This window comes from Melozone crissalis, unplaced genomic scaffold, assembly GCF_028551555.1.
Source record: "Melozone crissalis strain CALT ecotype California unplaced genomic scaffold, PUWL_Pcris_2 ptg000008l_1, whole genome shotgun sequence".
Taxonomy (NCBI): domain Eukaryota; kingdom Metazoa; phylum Chordata; class Aves; order Passeriformes; family Passerellidae; genus Melozone; species Melozone crissalis.
In genome coordinates, this window is record NW_026535786.1 from 7,485,821 (window position 1) to 7,506,891 (window position 21,071).

Here is a 21,071-nt window from a genome sequence, read left to right on the forward strand (position 1 = left end):
TAGGTGTATGGACACACATCACTTGTCCCTCTGCTGACACTTGATTTAGCACACAGAGTGGGCCTGCTCTGGGAAAGCTGCCTGAGCAACTTTGCATCATTTATCTGAGGAGCTGAAAGGCTGAGAGCAATAAGAAGATTTCTTGAGGGTTCTTTAGCTTAAGAGCATTAAATGACACCCTGGGAATTAAATCCTACCCCTGACTCCTACTGATAGTCTCACTGAGGTCAGAAAGTCACATACACAGTAGTTTTCCAAAGTGATCACCCATCAGATGATCCTCATGTTTTAAGTACCCAAAATGAGACACTGAGACAGTCTTGCTGGAATGGTGACACTGCCTGTTGCAGCTGGAGCTGTGGTCAGATATGAGAAGTGGTGATGTATCAGGTCAGAAGTGTCTCCAATCAGGCCTCAAAAAGAGGAAGATATTTTTACTTTTATTTCTCAGGGCTTCAGTACCACCTCTCACAGAGTAAATAATGATAGGAAAGCAATGAATTAAATACTTGCTCATGAGCTGAGTCCTGCCCCTTCTGCACACTGAATGAAGCAGGATTTTTGAAGAAAACAAGTCTGAGGTCAAATAAATAAGAATTATCACACTAAGTGTAGGCACAGGAATTGAACTCAGTTCACCAAAACTGGTTTAGTTACAACACTGCCCTCTGATCACTTACCTAATTCTCTTCACATAAGATGTGGTATTTCCAAACATTCTGCATAACACAAAATGACATAAGAACATGTAATGATAATTATTATAAAAACTATTTTCTCTTTCTATAGTCTGGGGTCTTATGCAGTGGTGCCCTAATCACCTGTATCAACAGATATTCAACGCCACACAACTGTGATTTCAAAATGAAGATAGGAAAGAGCAAATTAAAGACATAAATTCAGTCTTCTTTGCAAAGAGCACCTAATTATCTGAGGCACATCAGGGTGGCAGAAGACAAACATAGAAAACAGACCTCATGACAGAATCAACATACAACAGGAATGAGCAACACAGTCTGCAGCATTTCTTGTCAAGACACTCTTTAATACTCAACAGAGCCCCTAAGCAGAGAATAATACCTGAACAAACTACAGCAGAAGTTTGAGATAAATATCCATTGTTACCTGCCAACAATATGTATAGATGAACTCATGTAAGTACTCTGTATATAGACATAGATATTCACAGATATATACAGGTATGTGTATCTAAGATTAGGCAGTTTACTTTGATGCATCTTACTGTTCAGTGCTCAATCCCACTTGCTCAATTGCACTTAAATCACTCCCATCAGTATTTTTCACAGACTCCCACAACACACTGGAAACACAGGGTAAAGTAAAAAGAGTACTGAGATTCCAAAAGATCCACAGTGGTGGCACTAGGCAACAAACTTGGCTCATTTATAACAGCTTAGAGAAACATAAGGTATAACACTCTTCAAGGCTAAAATTCCAAGGCTAAATGATTTTAAAATTATCATGCAATTTCTTAAAAAGTTATAGTCACCAAACAAAAGTCACATCACAGTCTAGCCTAAAATAACTCTGCAGACCAAAACATCAGCAAGAGAGAACAGCTCTGCTATTTTAGAGACAAAAATAAACATTGGGATTAGTGATGGAACAGCTTGCTCCAGATTATTTTCTTCCATTTTATTAGTAGATGTACAAACTACATTAGCAAGATATAAATCCAGTCTTTCTTTCTTCAGCACCAAAGGAAAATCATCTATCCCATTGTTCTTTTATATTCTGTCAGCATGAAAAGGAAACTGCATTATTCAAAATAAAACCAAATTATCTAAATGAATCTCTTAATAATTAGTCTCTAGTTCTCATCACAAACCAACAATAAAGGGCTATCCCTATTTAATGCAAAGAGAAAGAAAAGCTTCACATTGGGACAGCAGCCACGCAGTGACAGCTGCTGCAACTGCATTTTAATAATTCTAATTATACACAGAATCCACATGACCAAGAGGCACTTAAAAAAATAAAATAAAAACACCAAAAAACCAAACCCTACAGAAACAAAAACCAGCTTTTATTTCTTGCTGGATATAGAAAACCAACAACCTAAACACTTAGCACATAGCTCATATTAAAAATGGTTTATTGCTAATTGCTTTTGCATTTCTAATCAAAAAGTCCCCAAAGGTTCCAAATTCTTTGTCTGAAATGTAAATGTTCTCATTCATGGGTTAAAAGGCAGCAAAACAGAAGCAGAGGGTTGCATTAGGATTACAAGTGATTATGTATTAGCCAGGTTGTATCAGTGCTGTAATCGGTTTCTTCTTGTACTCAGCTAGGCTGAGAATCCAGGCACAGACCTGGGCTGGGATCTTCTGTTTATCAGAGCTCATCAGCATTCACTCCCATAAATGCAAGAGGTAGCAGAGCTAAGGTTTTGGGTTGAGGTCTTTCCTGGTAATTCACAAGCTTTTAATATTTCAATTCTTTCAAATAAAAACTGATTTAGGGTACACATACAAGATTCCCACCTCTGGGCACACATCTTTCCTCAAGGTGGGAAATGGCTTTAATATTAAGACACTGGCTACTCACATCACCAGGCTGGCCAGCAAGAACAGGGGGCACAATGCCCTGGCTTTCTTTGCTCCTCTAACCAGTAAGAACATCACATTAACACCCAGTAAGCCCCAAAAACTAAAGCAATTCTGAGAAATATTTCAGTTCCCCCATTGTTGTCATCTTACTGCAGGGGTTCCATACTGTTGTCTCCTTATCACAAAAGTTTCCGACCTTCTTGGTGTTTCTCGTGGGCAACTCCTCAGAGCACTGACTCTTTCTTCTTCACAAAGCAGCCACTGACTCCACCTCCCCTCTCAAGGGGCCACCTCACTCTTTTATAGCACTCTTCTTCTCATTGGTAACAGCTGTGGCCTGGTAAAGTCAGGCCTGTTCCTGATCTTTGATAATTGGCCCAGCTGCAGCTCCTTACTGTAGAAAGCAATCTTACCCCATCTTTATTTTCTTATATTCTATCCCCCTACACCCCATCACAGACTCAACTAAGAAAACCTAGGAAACATTTCAGACTTCAATGAAACACAAAGGCTGCCCAGAGAGGCTATGGTCTCCTCCCCTGGAGATATGCAAAAGCCATCTGAGCACAACTCTGAGAGATGTGCTTAGGCAGGCAGGCTGGGCTAGGGGATCTCCACTCAGGATACCAGTGGTCCATTCCAACCTGAGCCATTCTGTCAGTCTGTGAAACTCCCCTCTCTGGGTGTCTTCACTCCAATTCCTCTATAGCAACACGATGTCTGTTCATCTTTCTCCACATGCATCCACCTGTCAGCTCTCACCAGTTAAATTTGGACCCTCTGCCCACTGTCAGTGCAACCTGAGAGAAGCAAAGAGGCCTTATTTCCTCTAAAGGATCCACAGGCACCATGGGTTGGGAGGAATTGTAAGAGATTGAGAGAAATTATAACAACGCAGGAAAAATTGCCTTGCCATGGAGGCAAAAGCAGCAGTGGGCCAAAATCCACTAGAAACCACTTACAATAGATCTGCCTTTTTTCTTTTTAACAAGTGGTCCACTCCTTCTGACCAGACTTTCACTGGAGAATTGCAGGGGTTAGTTCCTCCAGCTGGCTGCAATCCAGCTCCCAGCTCACAGAAAAGAAAAATCACACAGCTTCAAACCATCCCAAAGACTGAGCACTACCTTTAGCTCTTTTGAGAGAGAGCACAGAATTTGCTTACTAAGAGAATTGGACTTCAAGAATAAAAGCAGCTGCAGCTGTCTTCAGGCAAAACAAAAGCTGCCCTTGAATTTAAATTTCAGTTCTGCTGTAATTTATGCTGCAACAAAGAAAGATGCCAGTTTGGGAAAGTAGGACTCTGTGCAGAGTAATAACAGGCTTCCCCATTGTCAGAGATGTCATTTGAGCATCTCTCAAATGTGACAGCACTGAAGAGGTTTTGCACATTTCTTTTGCTTCTCAACATTTTTAATAGTCAGGGAGGATTTCAATATTTTTAGACACAGCTATAGAAGAATCTATTTCTCAGTCAGGGAAGGTCTGAATATAAATCTCAGAGAATCACCCCAACAAGATGACAAGCAAGCAAAATCAACAGGGGTTTTATTCTTTGACTTCATGAACCATGGATGCAGGCCCCCAGCAAGAGGATTGACTAATATCCCTGGGCTGGACACAGGCTTGGCTACATTGGGTTAACACCTGAGGAATCCATGCTGTTACTGTGGGTGAAACAGCCTGACATGATCAGAAACCAGCTCACTGAGAGTAAGTCTAGAGAGAAATGACATAGGAGACAAGTGACCTTACATCCAGGAGCACTGCAAGTAGTTGAGCACACCGAACACACGAGTGGGACAAAAACCATCTACTGAGAGCAAGCCTGGCAAGTATGAATAGGCAACACCCAGTTGTGCTTTCCTGTTGAGGTTTCCCAGCACAGCAATTCATTTCATGTCCTTCTGGTGCCTAAAACACTGACACAGCACTGAGTATTGAGACATGCTTCCTCCTAGGGACTGAGAAAGATGGGTAGTGCTGACAGTCACCATCGCCTCACCTCAGAAAGGTGACTGTCAAACAAGTTCTCCACTTGCATTTCCTCAATACTAGCAGCTTTTTCAGGAACCCTGTGGAATTAGACATTGCCTTGTTTTCTGTGGTGCTATGAATGTTAAATGTCTGCTCAAAGAAAAAAGTACAAAAGGGGTCTTGGTGGTTGTGAAGAAAAGCCTGAAAATATGATAGCATTGTTTCTTAAAGACAGATCACAGGAGCAGACAGTAATAACCTTCAGTATTGAATAGCTTATTCCTATGCCTTTTGTGCAAATCTCAGCACTACCATGTATGACCAGCACTCTATTTTTTGCATTTTCTGGCCTCTCAAACTCTTGTTCACACTACTTGGTACAGGCCCCATCTCCAGCCAAGGATTGTGATGCAGGTCTGCTATTCTCATCTTGTGCCCTGCTTCTCATACATCTATATTCCCCAGTCCTGACCCATCTCCTTCCCCCTCTTCTCAAATTTCATTAAAAACTTTCTCCTTAAACACAACAGGCCTAAACAAATTCCTTGCCCTAGGCTTACCACTAATCCCCTATATTTTCTTCTCCCCATGATATGGTCAACAGTATAATTATTCTTCACAGCATTAAAGCCTATGTAATGTGGGGGCCATTTTTCATCATTATTCTTAGTTGACATACCTGGCTATGCCTATCTAAATCTTTCTCATTTTTTATTCTTAGTTTTCTTTTTATGACAGTGACATGTTCCAACATTCCATCATTACCCCTATGATAGGTTCCTCTCCAGTTTTTTTCATATCTAAACTATCCAGAAATTTAACCATGGCCCTCAGTGCAAAAGAAATGTCAGTCCCAGCTCACAACTTTGTAGACACTGAGGTCAATCAAAGCAAGACAAAACCATAGGAAATCAAGCTCTTAGCTCACTTCATGCTAGCTATAATAAATACTTGCATTTCTCAAGGAATACACTATTTTTAATAGATACATATGTCCTAAAATAATTAAACTAAAGGGAAACTTGCTTTGGATCTCTGAAGTGTCCTCTTTATATATTCAATCTGTCCTAGGCACCTTCCAGTAACATGGAATAATGCAAGATTTAACTAGATCTCTGGAATTTTGGAGACTAATGTAATATTTTTGAATTATACTTCCATTTATACAATCTTTGAACAGAAGAGTAATATGAGATCGCAGAAAAATCATCTGAGTTCCTTTTTGACTTGGTTTAAGACATGATCACTCTTAAAAAGGATTGTTATAACAAGGTTTATTTAAAAGTGAGCTGGATGAGGAACAGAGTCTAAAAAAACCAGCCTACTGGAAATGTAACACTGTATCCTAAGTCTCCAAGTGCTGCCTGTGACACAGATGATGAGTAAATTCTCTAACAGTAATGCTTGCTACAGCAATTTTTAAGATGAGCAGTTTCAGAACATCTGCCCTATTTTGAAAAAATGGTACAATAACATGTAAAAAAAAAAAAAAGGTGATGCATATTTTAATTAGAAATATGGAATTTTAAAATTCAGGCAAAGTTACGCAAGCATGAGAAAAAACATGAGACATGGTTTCAAAGTCCACAGGAAATACGTCACTGAGTGCAGATTGGGTTTATCCGAATTTTAGAAAAACCTATGGAGATTAGTTTTTACCTAATACTGCATAAGATGATTACAGTTATTTGTGGCACTTTAATTCCTACTAGAAACAAAATGATGTTTTATGGAGATGTATCTACAAAAAAAGCCCCAAACAACCCTGACATAAACCTCTTTTATCCATTCTCATTCCACAGAACCACCCTCTAAGCTCTGGAATCATGCACTTTTCTTAATGAAATGAAGGGTAGACAAATATGTAGCAGAGGTTTCTCCAAACAAATTGTACTAAACTATGTACTGCATTATTAAAATTTATTAAGTTTCCTAAAGAACAGAACTGGAATGAGAAACTTTTGGCTGCTCTAACACATCCAGATGACTATTATTACTCTCTTTCATGATTTCCCTTTTTTATCTCAGCAAGATATCTCCAAGATGCCCAATTTTGAGACAATCCCAACAAATAAGACATTTAGATTTTTGGAGATTTTATTTCCTCTTCCTTTTAAAAATGTTCACATCAGCACATGTGCTACAATTTAAGAGAACCTTGTGATTTTACTATCAGCTAGCTAAAGATAAACCTACAAAAAGAAAAATCCTTACAAGGTCCTAACAAACAGCATAACTCCTCACTGCCCATAGAAGAGTGGGTAAAATCCTCCTGGAGAATGAAATCTAGAATTAACTTCAGAGTAATGTCAATATCTAAATTCATGTTCTTCCCCTTGTAGCATGCTCCTTCTGCAGAGTTGCTCCTCCTCTCTCTTCTTAGGGCTGGATTTTCAAAGCATTGTGTTTGGGCCACTGGAGTGTAAGTGGGACTCCAGAGACTGCAGTTCCACATGTCACTTTGAAAATGTGCTTCTTAGCAACTAACTCAGCTGTCACTGAGCACAGCCACTCTAGCAAGAGGTCCAGGAACAAGAACAGCCCAAAGGGAGAAGGGAATGCTTTTAAATCCTAATTAAAATATAAAAAGACAATCCTTCAATAATCCTTCTGTAAATCACTTGCAGAACTTTTCCTTACACGATTGTAATGGCTTCTTGCATGTGTGGAATATATGCAAGAAAAATACTGACTCTTCCTTTTTCTCATGTCACCCCACTGTTCAGTAGTCCACATTTAATTTTTATGAAACAAATTGAAGATAAAAATAGTCAGACACACATTGAGAAGCCAAGTTCAAAGATGGCTGAATCAAATCAACATAATCACACAAGCATAAATTTGAGAATAAAAAGGAACTAGATAACATGAGATTTGAAAACTGACTAATATTATTATTTTTCTTTATCTGTTCTTGTTATACTCAGTTTAAGACATCCAACAGATTTTTAAAGCCTTTTGGAAGTTAACAAGAACTGAAACTTAAAAGGGCAGAGATGGCTACAATGGATAAATTTGTTCGTAAAGGAATCAAAGTCCACTGAAGCTGTGGGACCTACAAGAACTGAATTTGGCACATAATTCTATGTTAACTTTATTCCTGGTAAGAACATGCACCTCGGCATCCAGATTAATGGTTCTGTACAAAAATCACATTTTTCTTTAGTAGTTACAGCCTAAATATTCAAAAGGTCAATCATTCTGGATAAAACCAGTATTTGACAGCTATATATATATTGAGAGAGAGCTTTGGAAAGCAATGAACTTTCACAGTCTGGAAATTAAGTCTCATTAAGATCAGGCACAGAAAAATGGACACTTTCAAGACCATTAGACATTCTGTAAATATAAAAGACATAGGAAGATTAGCAGTACAGTACTTAAGAAGAGACCAGAAGCTCTGCCTTAGGTATTCCTTTGTGTGGTGGTCTAATTTATAGGTGAATAGAGAAGCTATGCCATGAAGCTAAACAAGATGTTATGGAAGTGAGGGTCTTTTTAAATACTAATTATGCAAGAATCTCATTGATTGTGCAATAACATCATCTGCCACACTTAAAGTGTGTGGGAGGTCTCCTCTCATGGAGAGGAGTAACAAACCAAATGTAATAATGAGAAACTTTGAACATGTCTCACAATTCTCAAATCTCTTCTATAAAAGGAAGTGTTTCAGAAGAAAGGAAAGACATCTAAAGGCCCACAAATTAAAATGCTAACTTCTGTAACACCATGCTTCTCAATCTGTTATTGTAGCAATCAAAGGATGTAAGTTGTTCTTTGGATTCAACCTTACTGTAGCTATAATCACTTTTTCATTTCTAACATGTGTAATACATCAACACATATTGTAGTGTAGCCACACACAAAGCACACATGTTGTGACAATACTCTGAAGTATTCTTAATTACTTCAAATAGTGCAGAAGTAAATGTACAGCTAATGTCACTTCTATGACTAGTGTATTTCTTCAGTACACAATTCTATATCCATAGTCACCTTCATAAAAACAATATGGAAAGGTCCAATCTTTTTTTTTTCCTTTCCTTATTTTCAAATCTATTTACAACTATTTGGTAAATTCAATTATTAATCCCTTTCCTTTTTTAATGCATACAGAGCAATTAAAATTATGTAGAGTTTATAAAATAAAGCTAATAACCTTAAAGAAGTTAAGAAAAGTTACAAGTAAAATAGCACTAACATTAATTAATTCCATTCGCAGGAAATGTTAGAGACTGGTAATACACATTTTCTACAAATGCTACAGGAATTTCTGAAACTAGTCCCAGGCCTCCATTGTCTTCACAGTAATAATGCATTATTGATGTGCTTCCACTTTTATGACACAATCAAAATTTTTCCATAACTGGTCCTGACTGTAGCTTTGCAAGAAACACAGCTGATACTCTGGCTTCAAACAGCCATAAGTTGAAGGCATGTGTGCTTCTACAGACATAATTTGTGTTAGGAAATGCACCCTTGGGATGAGCTCCTCACAAAATGTATCTGTGTGGGAAGGAAGGGCCATGCAATGTGAGCAAGGGGGCAGAGGGAGGTAGAGCAAGGGAGATGCACAGTTGCAGTCACCACTTCCCATGACTGGCAGCTCAGGCACAGCACAAGGAACAAAGGAATGCCAAGGCAAACATATACGACCTTGATAACATTATCTATAATAACTTATGGAGGTTGCTTTATACAAAGCTCTAAAACAAGAAGCACTTGATTTTAACATCATTTACAAGATGAAATGGGGATCTTCAAGTAAGTGGAAGAAAGTCTGAGTGATACACCAGCACATCTATTTGAACACTTTAACATCACATGAATGGGAACATTCTGCCAAACCATGTCCTGGAACAACTGTCTTAACCCATTTTTGAGTTTTTCTGCTGACACTTTTCACAAAAGCATAATTTAAAAGACACAAAGATTTTCAATGCTACTTGGTGCCAGTGAAATCAATTAAACTTTGGCCATTTACCTGTGAAGATGGCTTCATCTTCAGCTTTGCATAAACAGTTATATCTTACTCTGATTCTGTATCTTCCATTAAATAAAACAAAACAGCAAGGTTTAGGTGTAATTATTCAATACTTTAACTTGTTTTAGGTTTCTGTTACTTTCCTTCTCTGCAAGTAAGAAAATACCTTAAATTAAATTAATTAATTAATTAAATTTAATACCAGCACAATGAGTTTCTGCTCAGAGAACCTGTAAGGATCATCTCAACATGCTTTTCACCATAAACACAAATAAAAGAGTTACTAGGTCTGACCTAGCTCTGGCCTCCAAGAGATTGCACCTAGTATTAAACATTAGTACCTACCTAGAAGTGCCTGAAACAAGCTGCTCTTAAAGATGCCCATCACCTTTCTGATGGCTTTTTTCAGCTGTTGCTCTTCTGGCTTCCGTAGTTTTTTGCAATATTCTTCCAGCAGTACTAAAGCTCGGTCAGTATCTAAATAAAGAAAAAACAAAACCAGCACAATGTCTTTATTGGCTCTGAAAAGTATCTAAGTGTTCAAATGTTAACTACACATTTTGAGAGACACTGCTCACACAGATAAGCAGCATTTGCAGGAAGTGTTTATAGAATTGTAACAGTATTATGGCTGGAAAAGATCTACAAGATCATTGAGCCCAACTGTTAAATCAGCACCACCATGTTCCCCAGCAAACCACGTCCCCAAGTGCCACATCCCCATGCCTTTGGAACACCTCCAGGGATGGTGATGTTACTGCTTGCTGTCACTAGCTGTATATCACAAACATATGCATATGGGAAAATGATCTTTGGAATAGCATCTATAACAAGTGCTCAACTTCCATTTATCCAAAGCCATCTGGAAACTATAGGGCCAGCGCCAAATTACAACTTGCAGAAGCCACAAAATCATAGACAATAACCATTATATAAACCCATGCAGGAAAACTGGCCTTAAAACATATTCAGAGAAGACATGAAAGTGTTTGCTTTGCATCTGCAGCACTCACTTCTCTGACTGACAAATGTGTATCTGAAAGGCAGGTGTCCAAGAGTGAGGCTGTTTTTTTTCTATTCCCTCAATACATAAAATTGCTATCTACCTCTTTGGTAAATGAGGCTTTGATAGCAGACTTTCATTCATGTGCTGACTCAAAGAGAGCAATCCAGCCTTTCTGTAAGAGCCCAGAGGAGGAGAGCTTTGTTTCTCCTGCTGCTATTATCTTTGTGCAGTCACTTGCCAAGAGCACGAATAGCATGCAAAATTGCATGAAATCCAAACATCACCATCTTACAGAGAAGAAAACAGAGGAACATGGAGAATCCAACCTCATCTGTCCTTCTCCCCCATCACAGTTAGATTCCAGAAATGTACATGAGCATATGTATGACACTGAGATATCTGCACATGCTTTTATAATTGTATTGCCACCTTATTTTCAGTAAGATTCCCAAACACTTAAACCCCCTCTCTCCTCCCAATTAATAATTACAAGCAAGTGCCTCAATCTGAACTTCTCCCATTAGAGTTCAATGCAAGTCTCATTACTAGGAGAGGGTCAGATTCCTCTGGTTGGAATAAACGCAAAGTAATGTAAAATGCTTGGAAAGGCAATAAAGATCACTTTTATAATTCTTTTTTACTAAATAACTAAAATAAAGCTCCTTTTTAACTGTATAAAGATTGACTGTCTTTGTTCAGGGTCTTGAAGACTCCCTGCATTATAGGCCTTGGGAAGTGACAAACAGACGAGTTCACACTGCGGCAGATAGATGACTTGGATTCTGTAATCTGATCAAATTCTCAAATTTAAAAAGGGGAAAATTTTAATAAATCAATAAAGTCTAAAAAGAGGCAATGTTTTTTCTTTCTCCTCACAGAAATTCTACCTGGTCACAAGCATTTTATCAGATAAAAAAAAACATAATGAATAAAAAGGAGTATTATTTAAACCTTTTTATATGCGTACAGACATGTATATACATATATAGAATCATTAAGGTTGGAAAAGACCTCCAAGATCATTGAGTCCAACCTATGTACATATCACATAGACAGGAAGATTAGGGAACACTTTATAGCAGTCTAGCCATTATAATGGAGGAGCTCACAATTCTCTGCTTTGATCCCCCCCTTGAGGGGGTCTCCAAGAGGAACTCCTTTCTATGACAGCTGTCCTTGGGGCAGGTAAGGATTAGGCAATTGCACTTAGGACCACTTATAACCCACACAGAGAGAAAGAGAGATCAGCTCTTTTAAGGCCACATCACAATACCTCAGCTGGGCTTCCATCAAGTCATCCAAACCAAAAGCACAGCCTTGAAACAAAGCTCTGGATCCAAGTGGGCTATGGTTGGGTACAAAGAGCTACTTCGGCATGTAAGCTCAGCTTCTTTTGCTTTTAAAACCCCAATTACATCATATCTTTTACTGACCTTATGGTGACTGTGCCTGACACACCTGTGACACTTGCACATTCATTGATACACTGAACCTTCTGTAAAATTAGTCCACCCTCAATAAAATTACTCCATAACTAAAAGCATGAGTTGGAATCAGTAATTCACCTTCTCCCAAGTACAGACATGCATATGTAACGAATCCATGGTTACTTGCAATAAAGTGAAGCCACAGAGTGGTGGAAAACCACTGCAAAGTATCCAGTACTGAGGACATGTTTTAAGAGTAGACTGACAAACCAGGAAAATGGGATGTGAATGCCTCTTTCACACCAGGGATATCACACTCTCTTTCTTAGTGACTTGGTGAAGCATGCTGACATCCCCTCCTTTATTTACCATTCCTTTCCGAAAGTGTAAAGTAGAATGCTACAAAAAGTAGTATCCCTTAGGGATATGAGCAGTTTTTATTTTCACTTGAAGTTTTATTTTTCAATTCATGAAGATGCAAAGACTACTTAAGTTGCTACTTTTTTTTGTTGCTACTTTTTGTTGACCCCAGAAGAGTCCTAAACTCTACAAACTGAACAACTAGCAACAGAGTACAGCTCTAGTGCTAAATCTAAATCCCAGATCAAGTGATGATCTTCCTGCCTAATTTTCCTCTCTAGCTTTAATAGGATACATTAATTTTTACTCCATCCCTAAGCTCCAGCATGGAGATGCATCCTTTTCCTGCACAATCTCACTTGGCAGCAGTGTATCTAGCTTTCCAAATAACCTGCAATGTGCTGAGGGATTCAATGAGGATACCCAGGCATATCCTGACCAAGAATTACTTCAGCATGTCAGGGAGGGGGGCTGTGCAAACACTACTGCTGGAGTACTCCTGAAAAGCCAAGAGAATTATGGAGACTACTTGAATCTCCAGTCAATTTCTTACCAGGTTAGGCTTATAAAAAAAGAGCTTTTCCCCCTTCTTGATGAACTCTCCTGTTTATAAATTACTCAGAACTAAACTTTCATATAGATTTGACAGTATTTAGCATGCTGGGGCACAATCCTCTTCAACACCAGCACAGCACATTCCTACCTCTGCACAACACAAAGCAATAGGAAATAATGTAATAAAATGGCTCAGCTGAAAAATGCTGAGTTCTCTCCCCAAAATAATAACCATTGTCAACTCCCAGTCATACCCAACACAGATGAGGACATACAGTATTTTTTTCTTTTGCAGCTACAAAGCTTAAGTACTATCTGGTTGCAAGAATGGACCGCAGCACAATACTCAAATAAGAACCATATTCCCTGCCCCCCAATTAAGTGGAAGTTTCTGAATCTGAATTCCCACACATTCTTTTCATCAAGAAGAATGAGAGATTGGTGGCTTTTACAAGGGGCTGGATCACTGTAATATTATGGTATTCAATAAACCACACAGTTAATTCATAGCAGCCTGTACCTCACAGAGTGTATCAGAAATGCAACCAAAAAACATTTGTCCTATGGGATCACTATTCTCCAGTACTGATACCAAAGCCAAATTCAAGCAAGACAACAAATCCACTGAACACACAATTTAATATCCCAAGAGGTGGGACTCTATGTGGATCCTGAGTAGGTCCTTTGTCTGTGAACAAAAGAGCACTGAAAAGTCAGCATCAGCTGTGCCCCATGAGGCCTGCTGGACATAGATCTAATTTTTTTTTACTGCTTCTCTGTATTTTATGACACTATTTCTGAATTGATCCTATTGGCTTTGAAAGAGGACTTTGATAAGAACCATTCAGAAAATAGAGTCCTACAAAAACATGCTTATGTTCTTACAGTCAGTAAATGCATGATTGTTTTGTTTAAATAAATCATACTCAAACCATCTTAATACAATTGTAAGAAAAAAATCCAGCTTTTTCAGTCCTACAGGATCTTTTCCAAGTAGTTATCAGTTAACCCAAATTAACTCACAATTCTGTAAATTGTATTGCTTTATCACTCCACAATTTTTAAGCAGTTCAGGAATGTTTGTGGTTTGTTACTGATCAGGGAATGGGTAATTGCTACAATACAGCAAATCAGAGATATGTAATATTGACATAAAACTACAAGTAACTTTGTTTACTGGACTCTCGCAGAAAACTTTCCTTCCTCTATCAATCTAAAGTTGTTATCACATAAGGAATTACTCAATTTTTCTTCTACAGAATGAGTCTCTGCTTAATGTATTCATCTACGTAAGAATCAAAGAAGATGCAAACCCTTTTCTCAGGGTTATTATACTAGATGGGATCATTACACAATACACCACACATTATAGTACCCCCACTGTAGAGATTTTTCTGTAAAGTTGATTTTTAAAGTTCAATAAAAACCCAAGTTATATTTTAACAAAGCATAACTTCAGTATATCTTACAGACAAAAAGTTTTCTGGGGATACCGTCAAAAAGAAATGAAGCTATATGTCCAAGAACATACAGAGGAAGGTGCACTATATATCAGGAGAAATTAAATTCTCACCAATAAATTGTTTTCCTAAAGCATTGCTCTTAAAATGTAAGCCACACATATGAAAGACTAAATTTTATAACTATGCACACTTAAAAAATACTGCAATAATTTTATCATCTACTTTGCTAAAATGATGCCAAAATCTATTCCACCTACTTCTCAGGGTCCATATCTGAGACCTGAATTCCACCTGCAATACTAACCAGTACCTTGAAGCAGAATGATTCCCTTCCTCTGGTGATGTTTTCTATGTTCTCATGTTTTGTAAGCATGCTTTTAGAATCACTCTGAAACTCCCTGCAGGCAAGGAGACACCATACTCAGTGCAGCATTTACAGCAGAGTCCTGGTAGAGCTGAAGCATCTGCAGCTCTACTGGTATGGACAGTTGAGTTGATTAAAAAGTTTTTGTGCCATCATATGGGACTGAGGATGACACAGCCCCGCCTGCACATAGCAGGTGACACACCGCACCACAAGACAGACCCCAGAAACAAGTTTCTTAAATATCTCCCAGGTGTTTATGCACACCATTTATCCTTCAGAGGAACTAAATATGCTGCACCTGGATAATTTAGGCTTATCCATAAACTTCAATAACTAATTAGGAACAGGTTTACTAACAAGATTAATTGAAACTATATGAGAAAGTAAAAGTGATTCAAAAACCAGTCTCCAAGCAGCTCCATTTTCAGTCCAGGGTTTGTTGAAGGATGATGGTTCAAACCAAAGGAGCAGATAATGGAAACACCACATAACTCAAGCAGATGCTGCTAAGGCCCTCTATACAAATTTATGGCTATTTTCAAGCCATTAGAGCTCCTTCTGGCCACAGTAAAATCATATAGGCTCAACTCTACTGGCCAGGACCAGTTACTGATTTTGCACTCAAATTGTTGTGCTTTGAACACCCCCAGTCTGCTGAGAGCTGCTGCTGCTTTCCTTGGGAATAGGATCCTGCCATGCATCTCCTGCTATGAAGCAAGGTAGCTCAGAAGATGGAGAGAAAGAAATGAAAATACAATTCCAAACTCAGCAAGTTCTGCCTTGCACGTGGAAGAAATCAGACTCAGCTGGTTAACAGCACCCTGCACCAGCACAAGGGAGTATCAGGCAGCCACTGCCTCTCAGGGAACCAAGTCTACCACAGACTCTTGCTAAGTTTAGAAACACATTTATGTTTTTTTCCTCCCACTGGCATCAGACTTTGTGAATGAAAATATTTTTGGGGTGCAACAGGGTGGAAAAATGTCAACTTCAATGAAAAGTAAGGTTTCATTGGTGAGGGGCATTTAACATTAGTTGAGATCTAACCCTAACTGAATTGATAAGATTAAGGGGTGTTTTTATTTCAATTTCTATTTTTTTCATTTTTTTAATCTGTTTTTTTTTTTCCTAAAAGGGATTTCAATTATCTTCTGACTTGCCAAGTCTGTTCTAGAGGTGAATTTTAAAAGAAGAAAATGCCAACACGTTTCAGGAGACACATTACAGGTCTTTGAGAACCAGAATTGGGAAGATGTAGGGCACTGAAGCAGGAAAAGGCATGAAGAATGGTGGAGAAAAAACACAAGGGCCAAAATAGAAGTGAGAAATTGAACCAGAGCACCACGAAAGGGAGCAAGGAAGTGATCTTTGATAACTTTAGAAGAAAAAGGATCTCAAAAACTTTCATTTTGGAGAGTTCACACCCTCATTTAGATGACCAAAAGAGACAGAGGAGCAAACACTGTTGCCTGCCTCCATTATTTAAAGATGCCTTGATTTGATTATCTGGTCTGGAATTCTCAAAATATTAAAATGAGTTGTTACAGATCAGCAGGAGGGAATGCAGTAAGTACTTTCCAGGCAACCTGCCTTGGGACTGATCCAAGTCAAATCTATCAGTAATCTCATTTATCTTCCCTGATCTGCACACAGAACAGCAAACACAAAGGAATAAATTCTGCTAATACACAATACTCAGTACCCACAGAGGAAAAGAGCAGAAAGGCAGTTAAATTTTAGAAAGAATTTCAAGAAACAGTACACTAAGATGGTTGAGAAAAACACATGCTGTAAGCTCCCATGGTTCAAAGGACTTGAGAACTACTAGACAAATGATAATCATAAAATATTTACATATAAACATTAATATGAGACACATATTAATCTAGCAGACTACACAGAGGAAAAACAGACAGGGAATATGTGTAAAAACCAGAAAACTCCCAGCATCTTGGGCCCTTCATCTCTTTCAGAGGACTTTAAACAACTATCCAGAAAATGCAGCAGATGGGTTATACAACCTTGAGGAGGAAGCATAAGGTGTGACGTATGTGACAACCACCCAGTGTGGAGAGCACTCACAACAAACAAGCAAAAGGGTTAAAAATAACAGCTCCTCAGGATATGCATGGCACATTCTGTCCTGCTAGGGAAAACAAGGGGACAGAAAAAGGAGGGGGTAATCATTGAAGGGAATACCAGGCAGGCTTGTTTCTAGGATTTCAGCTTTCAGCAACCAGATTGGCACACAGAGGAGGCCAACACATGGCCTGTAGAGATTAATCTTGGACAAGTGGAGAGTCTTTCAAGGAATGATATTTCAAGTTGAGGTTGCATTCTGAATTGCCCTTGCTCTCCATTAACTGTAAAAAGTCTGACATCCCTGAACTAACCGTAGCCTTGGTGAATTCTCTGCACAACTGCTTTCCTGCAGAACACCAATTTAGGAACAGTTCCATTGTGAAGCAGTGTTATTCTAGACCATGATGCTGCCAGCAGGCAAGAAATGGGCCAGACTGACTGTAAGAACTGCAAGTACCAATTTCTCAGAACAAGGCAGTATTACATGCCCTGGTATATGAAGGGGAAACCAGATATCCAAATTCAAGGAAATCTGAAGTAAGGAGGACAGGTGGGTTTGCACTGAACAGTGTTACCATGCAGTTGTGTTATTGCAGGTCTCTGTGCCCCATACAGCTGCCATGGAGCCGCAGAAGTTGCTCACCAGTCTCCTGTTCCAGAATATTGATTTGAGCAGATACAACACAGAGGGCTAAATGTTCTGCAAGTCAGATTGCTTTGAAGGGCAGGAGTTGCGTTATGATGTGTCAGCTGAACTCTGAGAAACAGAACAGACACAGAGAGCTGGAGGAGCCCTATGAGGTCTTCAGCTTTCCTCCCTGCTGTGCAGAAGGGCCCAGGCTCACACCCCGATGGTGTTTAATTGCACTGGTAACCTCCTACAACCTCCACAAGATCCCTCAACATCTTAGTTCAGTGCTTGATGGTTCTAGTGGTTTTTTCCTACTACATAAAACCAATCTTTTTTTGTTATAAGTCAGGACAACTACTTGCCATCCAGATGTCAAAGTGTAAAGCAAACCACCATTACTCCCTTTACAGCATCTTCTACACTTGTTTGGTTTGTCATGTCCCTTCCCTGCTCAGTGTCCTTTTTCACAGTTCCAGCCTCCACAACTTTTGTATACTTTTGACTTTCTCAAAGCCTCTTATTCTCTTTTCTGGAATTAAATTTATCTTAACACACAACATATAAGCTCAGGCTGTACACCCAGTAGTGATACAGGAACACTGACTGGTGGATGGAGCTGGACAGAAAAACTGTCAGCTTTATGAAACACAACACACAAGCAAACAGGGACATGGTGGGTTCTTTTTTTTGCCTATTTGTTAAGAATCAGACTTTTTGTATAACTTACTATAAAGAAAACGAAGAAAAATTTCATATATCTGTGTTGATTAGTTCAATGTAACCTTATTGTCCATGTATCATCAAACTTGCTTTTACAACATACAACCACACATCTGTTCTGGTAAAATGCTGCCTTCACACATTTTTTTGGATGTTTTTTTAAACTTGACTAACTGTACTAACACAAGGAATAAGATAATTATATAAAGATCAGGAAGGGGATCAGCATAAATTCACAAACTTTACTCCAGCATTTCTGTTTATCAGAAAGCATCCTGAAAACCAAGCTACATTCCTGCCTCAGAGCCCCCAGATGATTATCTGACCCCTGCAATCCCACTGACATGTCTTCTCTACTCATCCCTACAATTAAATATTGAAAAAATACTCAGTATTTTGTGTGTAACCTGTTAATCTTATGTATCCCACTTCACCATAAGGAAGAGCCCAGTGCTTTTCAGGGGCTCACTCTGGGACCCAAATTCTTCCCACCACATCACTTCTCCTCAGGGACCACAAAAAGGCTTTAGAAACTGATGACATCAGCTGCTTATTACACCAGGGCTATTCCTTTTTTCCAATGAGTTTTGTTTTCCCAGATATGTTGAAGGCAACCTGGGAGGACCTGTTCACTAACAATCCTTGCTCCAGTTTGGTGACCTGGCTACACAGGCGACCTGCTTATAATTTCAGACAACAGAATGAGGAGATCCTGGGACCTTGAGACGCCTTCCAGAACCAGACACCCTGCAATTACAAGTAGCTTCACCTGACCTTCTTGTTTCTGCCTTTCAAGTGTCAGAACGTTAAAATCTAGGTGTACAGATGTTAATGTTAAATCAACAATGCAAATATGAAGACAGAAAGAAAAATGAAGCCACAAACCCTCAAAATGACATCGCGTCAAATCAAAACTTCTTATTTATACAACTGAATAAATGTAAATTGACATCTTAACAATGCAAAATTATCAGAGTGCCCTGCTTTGAAGAGCTTACAATCTAATTGAATGCAAGACACAAAACTAGTGGAACTTGATGTATAGTTGCAAGAGTAAAAACCAGGAGTTGTACACTTAGTACAGCAGCTATTTTTTTTTTCCTTTAGAAGAACATTCAGTATCAAAATTAACATAAATGTGAAAACTGGAGTGAGACAGAAACCTAAGAAAAAGATGCCTGTTCAGGAATAAATAACTTCCAAACTCATACAAAACAATCATTATATTACATGAAAGAAAACAATTCAGTAACACAAATGCTTTCCAGTAATGCAAAAAAAAAAAAAAAAATGGAATAAGATCAAATTACCTTTATTGATTAGCAAAATAGGCATTATGGTCTTACATCTTCTAACATCCACGTTGGAATTTTTAATTTAAAAGTGTTTGTATTATACTAGAATCTCTGAGTCAATAAAAAAATCCAACATGCACCTTCAGGCAACAACATAGAATAAATTTTACACTTTGGATATTAAACAACTGGGTCTGTAGATTTGCAAACCTTGGGTTGGGGTTGTTTGGTTGGGGTTTTTTTGGTTAAAGGCACAGCTTAACAGACATCCGTCTGCAAGGCAGTGTTAACATAGTGCTCAACACCTAGATCTGAACCAGAAGGAGCCTGGAATTATTCCACTACAGCATAATGTGAGATATGCCCATACAGTCAGGGGAGAGGAGCATCTGAAATCAGAAAAGACTGGTTTCTGCTTGTGAAACTGTAAACTATCCAGATTCCCTCTTTCCAGGGAACTCTACATGATTCAATTCCCTGATAAATACATTTGGAAGGAAGCATTAAATTCTTCAGCCCAAAAGTGAAGACAGACTTAGGGACAATTGCACTGACTTGTTCTGGCAAAGTACTGCCACCAAAAACCCTTCGGGACCACATCCAATAAAGAGCAAATGTTTTCTTCACATATTTTGTATGTTGATTATTACTGCCATCACCCATTATGTCAGGGCAGCCTTGCTGGCTCTTTCTGGGACGAATATGGCAGGAGAAAACACGACCTTTATTTCTATTTTTATAAAGCTGTTGTTCAGCACTGTGTTAATTCACAGTAAATACAGGAAGAGACCACAGTGAAACAGACTTTAAATACTTCCAAGAAGCAGGAACCTGCTATGACCTGACCAAAATAAGCATATCTGAGTAAGGCAGATTTTCTCATTTTGTTGAAGCAGTGACTGCAAAATCATCTTTTATCACTTTTGGCCACTAGTTACAAATTCGGCTTTTTCTCCATGGTTACCCTCTGACATCTAGCTTGGCCATCTGGAACAAATTCAGAAGGAAAGAAGAGAGGATGAGCAGGAAAAAGATTATGCTTATAATGCAAGACACCATTGCCTCTACTGAGTGCAATACACACTTAACAGGAATGGAGGAGAGGATGCACAGCTGCCTCTTGTGCTTGTACCAACACTGTGGTTGCTTCCAAGCCCAGTGACTAATAGTACAATAATTTATAACACTTTTCCCCTCCCCTAAAATAATGAATAGTGTTAATTTATAGCTCTCACAGAACACAGAGTGTCAGCTCTCATAAATATCTCAGATAAGGAGATGTTATCCCACTAAAATTTATATGAGAGAATGAGACATCATCAAACTGAGATAAGGGAGCTATAGTGTGGTTACCCTGTGTTTTATACCCTGACAAAATGACAATTGTCCAGAAGGCAATGGAGATCTTAGGTGTGTTAAAATGCCCTTGGAGGTGGATCTCTCTCTGCTGACCAAAGCAACACTCCAGAACAAAAAGCTGGGCACCCTACCTAGGTGAGGCATATAAAATGGGATGGATCTACATTAAACATCTGAGAAGTACCAGAATAACAGTAGGGCTGAAAAAGAGCATAAATTTCGCTATTCCCAGTCCAGAGTCCACTTAGCTTTGCAGCGTGCATGCATATAACAAA

The 21,071-nt window shown here is 38.7% G+C and overlaps 1 protein-coding gene across 3 annotated transcripts in view; it reads right to left on the reverse strand.

Moving 5' to 3' along the window:
• The window catches only part of DLG2 (discs large MAGUK scaffold protein 2), a 983,561-nt gene that overhangs the window by 956,141 nt on the left and 6,349 nt on the right, over positions 1-21,071 (reverse strand). For all 3 annotated transcript variants that reach the window (XM_054269787.1, XM_054269774.1, XM_054269773.1), the window contains exon 3: positions 9,877-10,008. In XM_054269787.1, the coding sequence (XP_054125762.1) occupies positions 9,877-10,008 (132 nt within the window). The remainder of the gene's footprint in view (positions 1-9,876; positions 10,009-21,071) is intronic.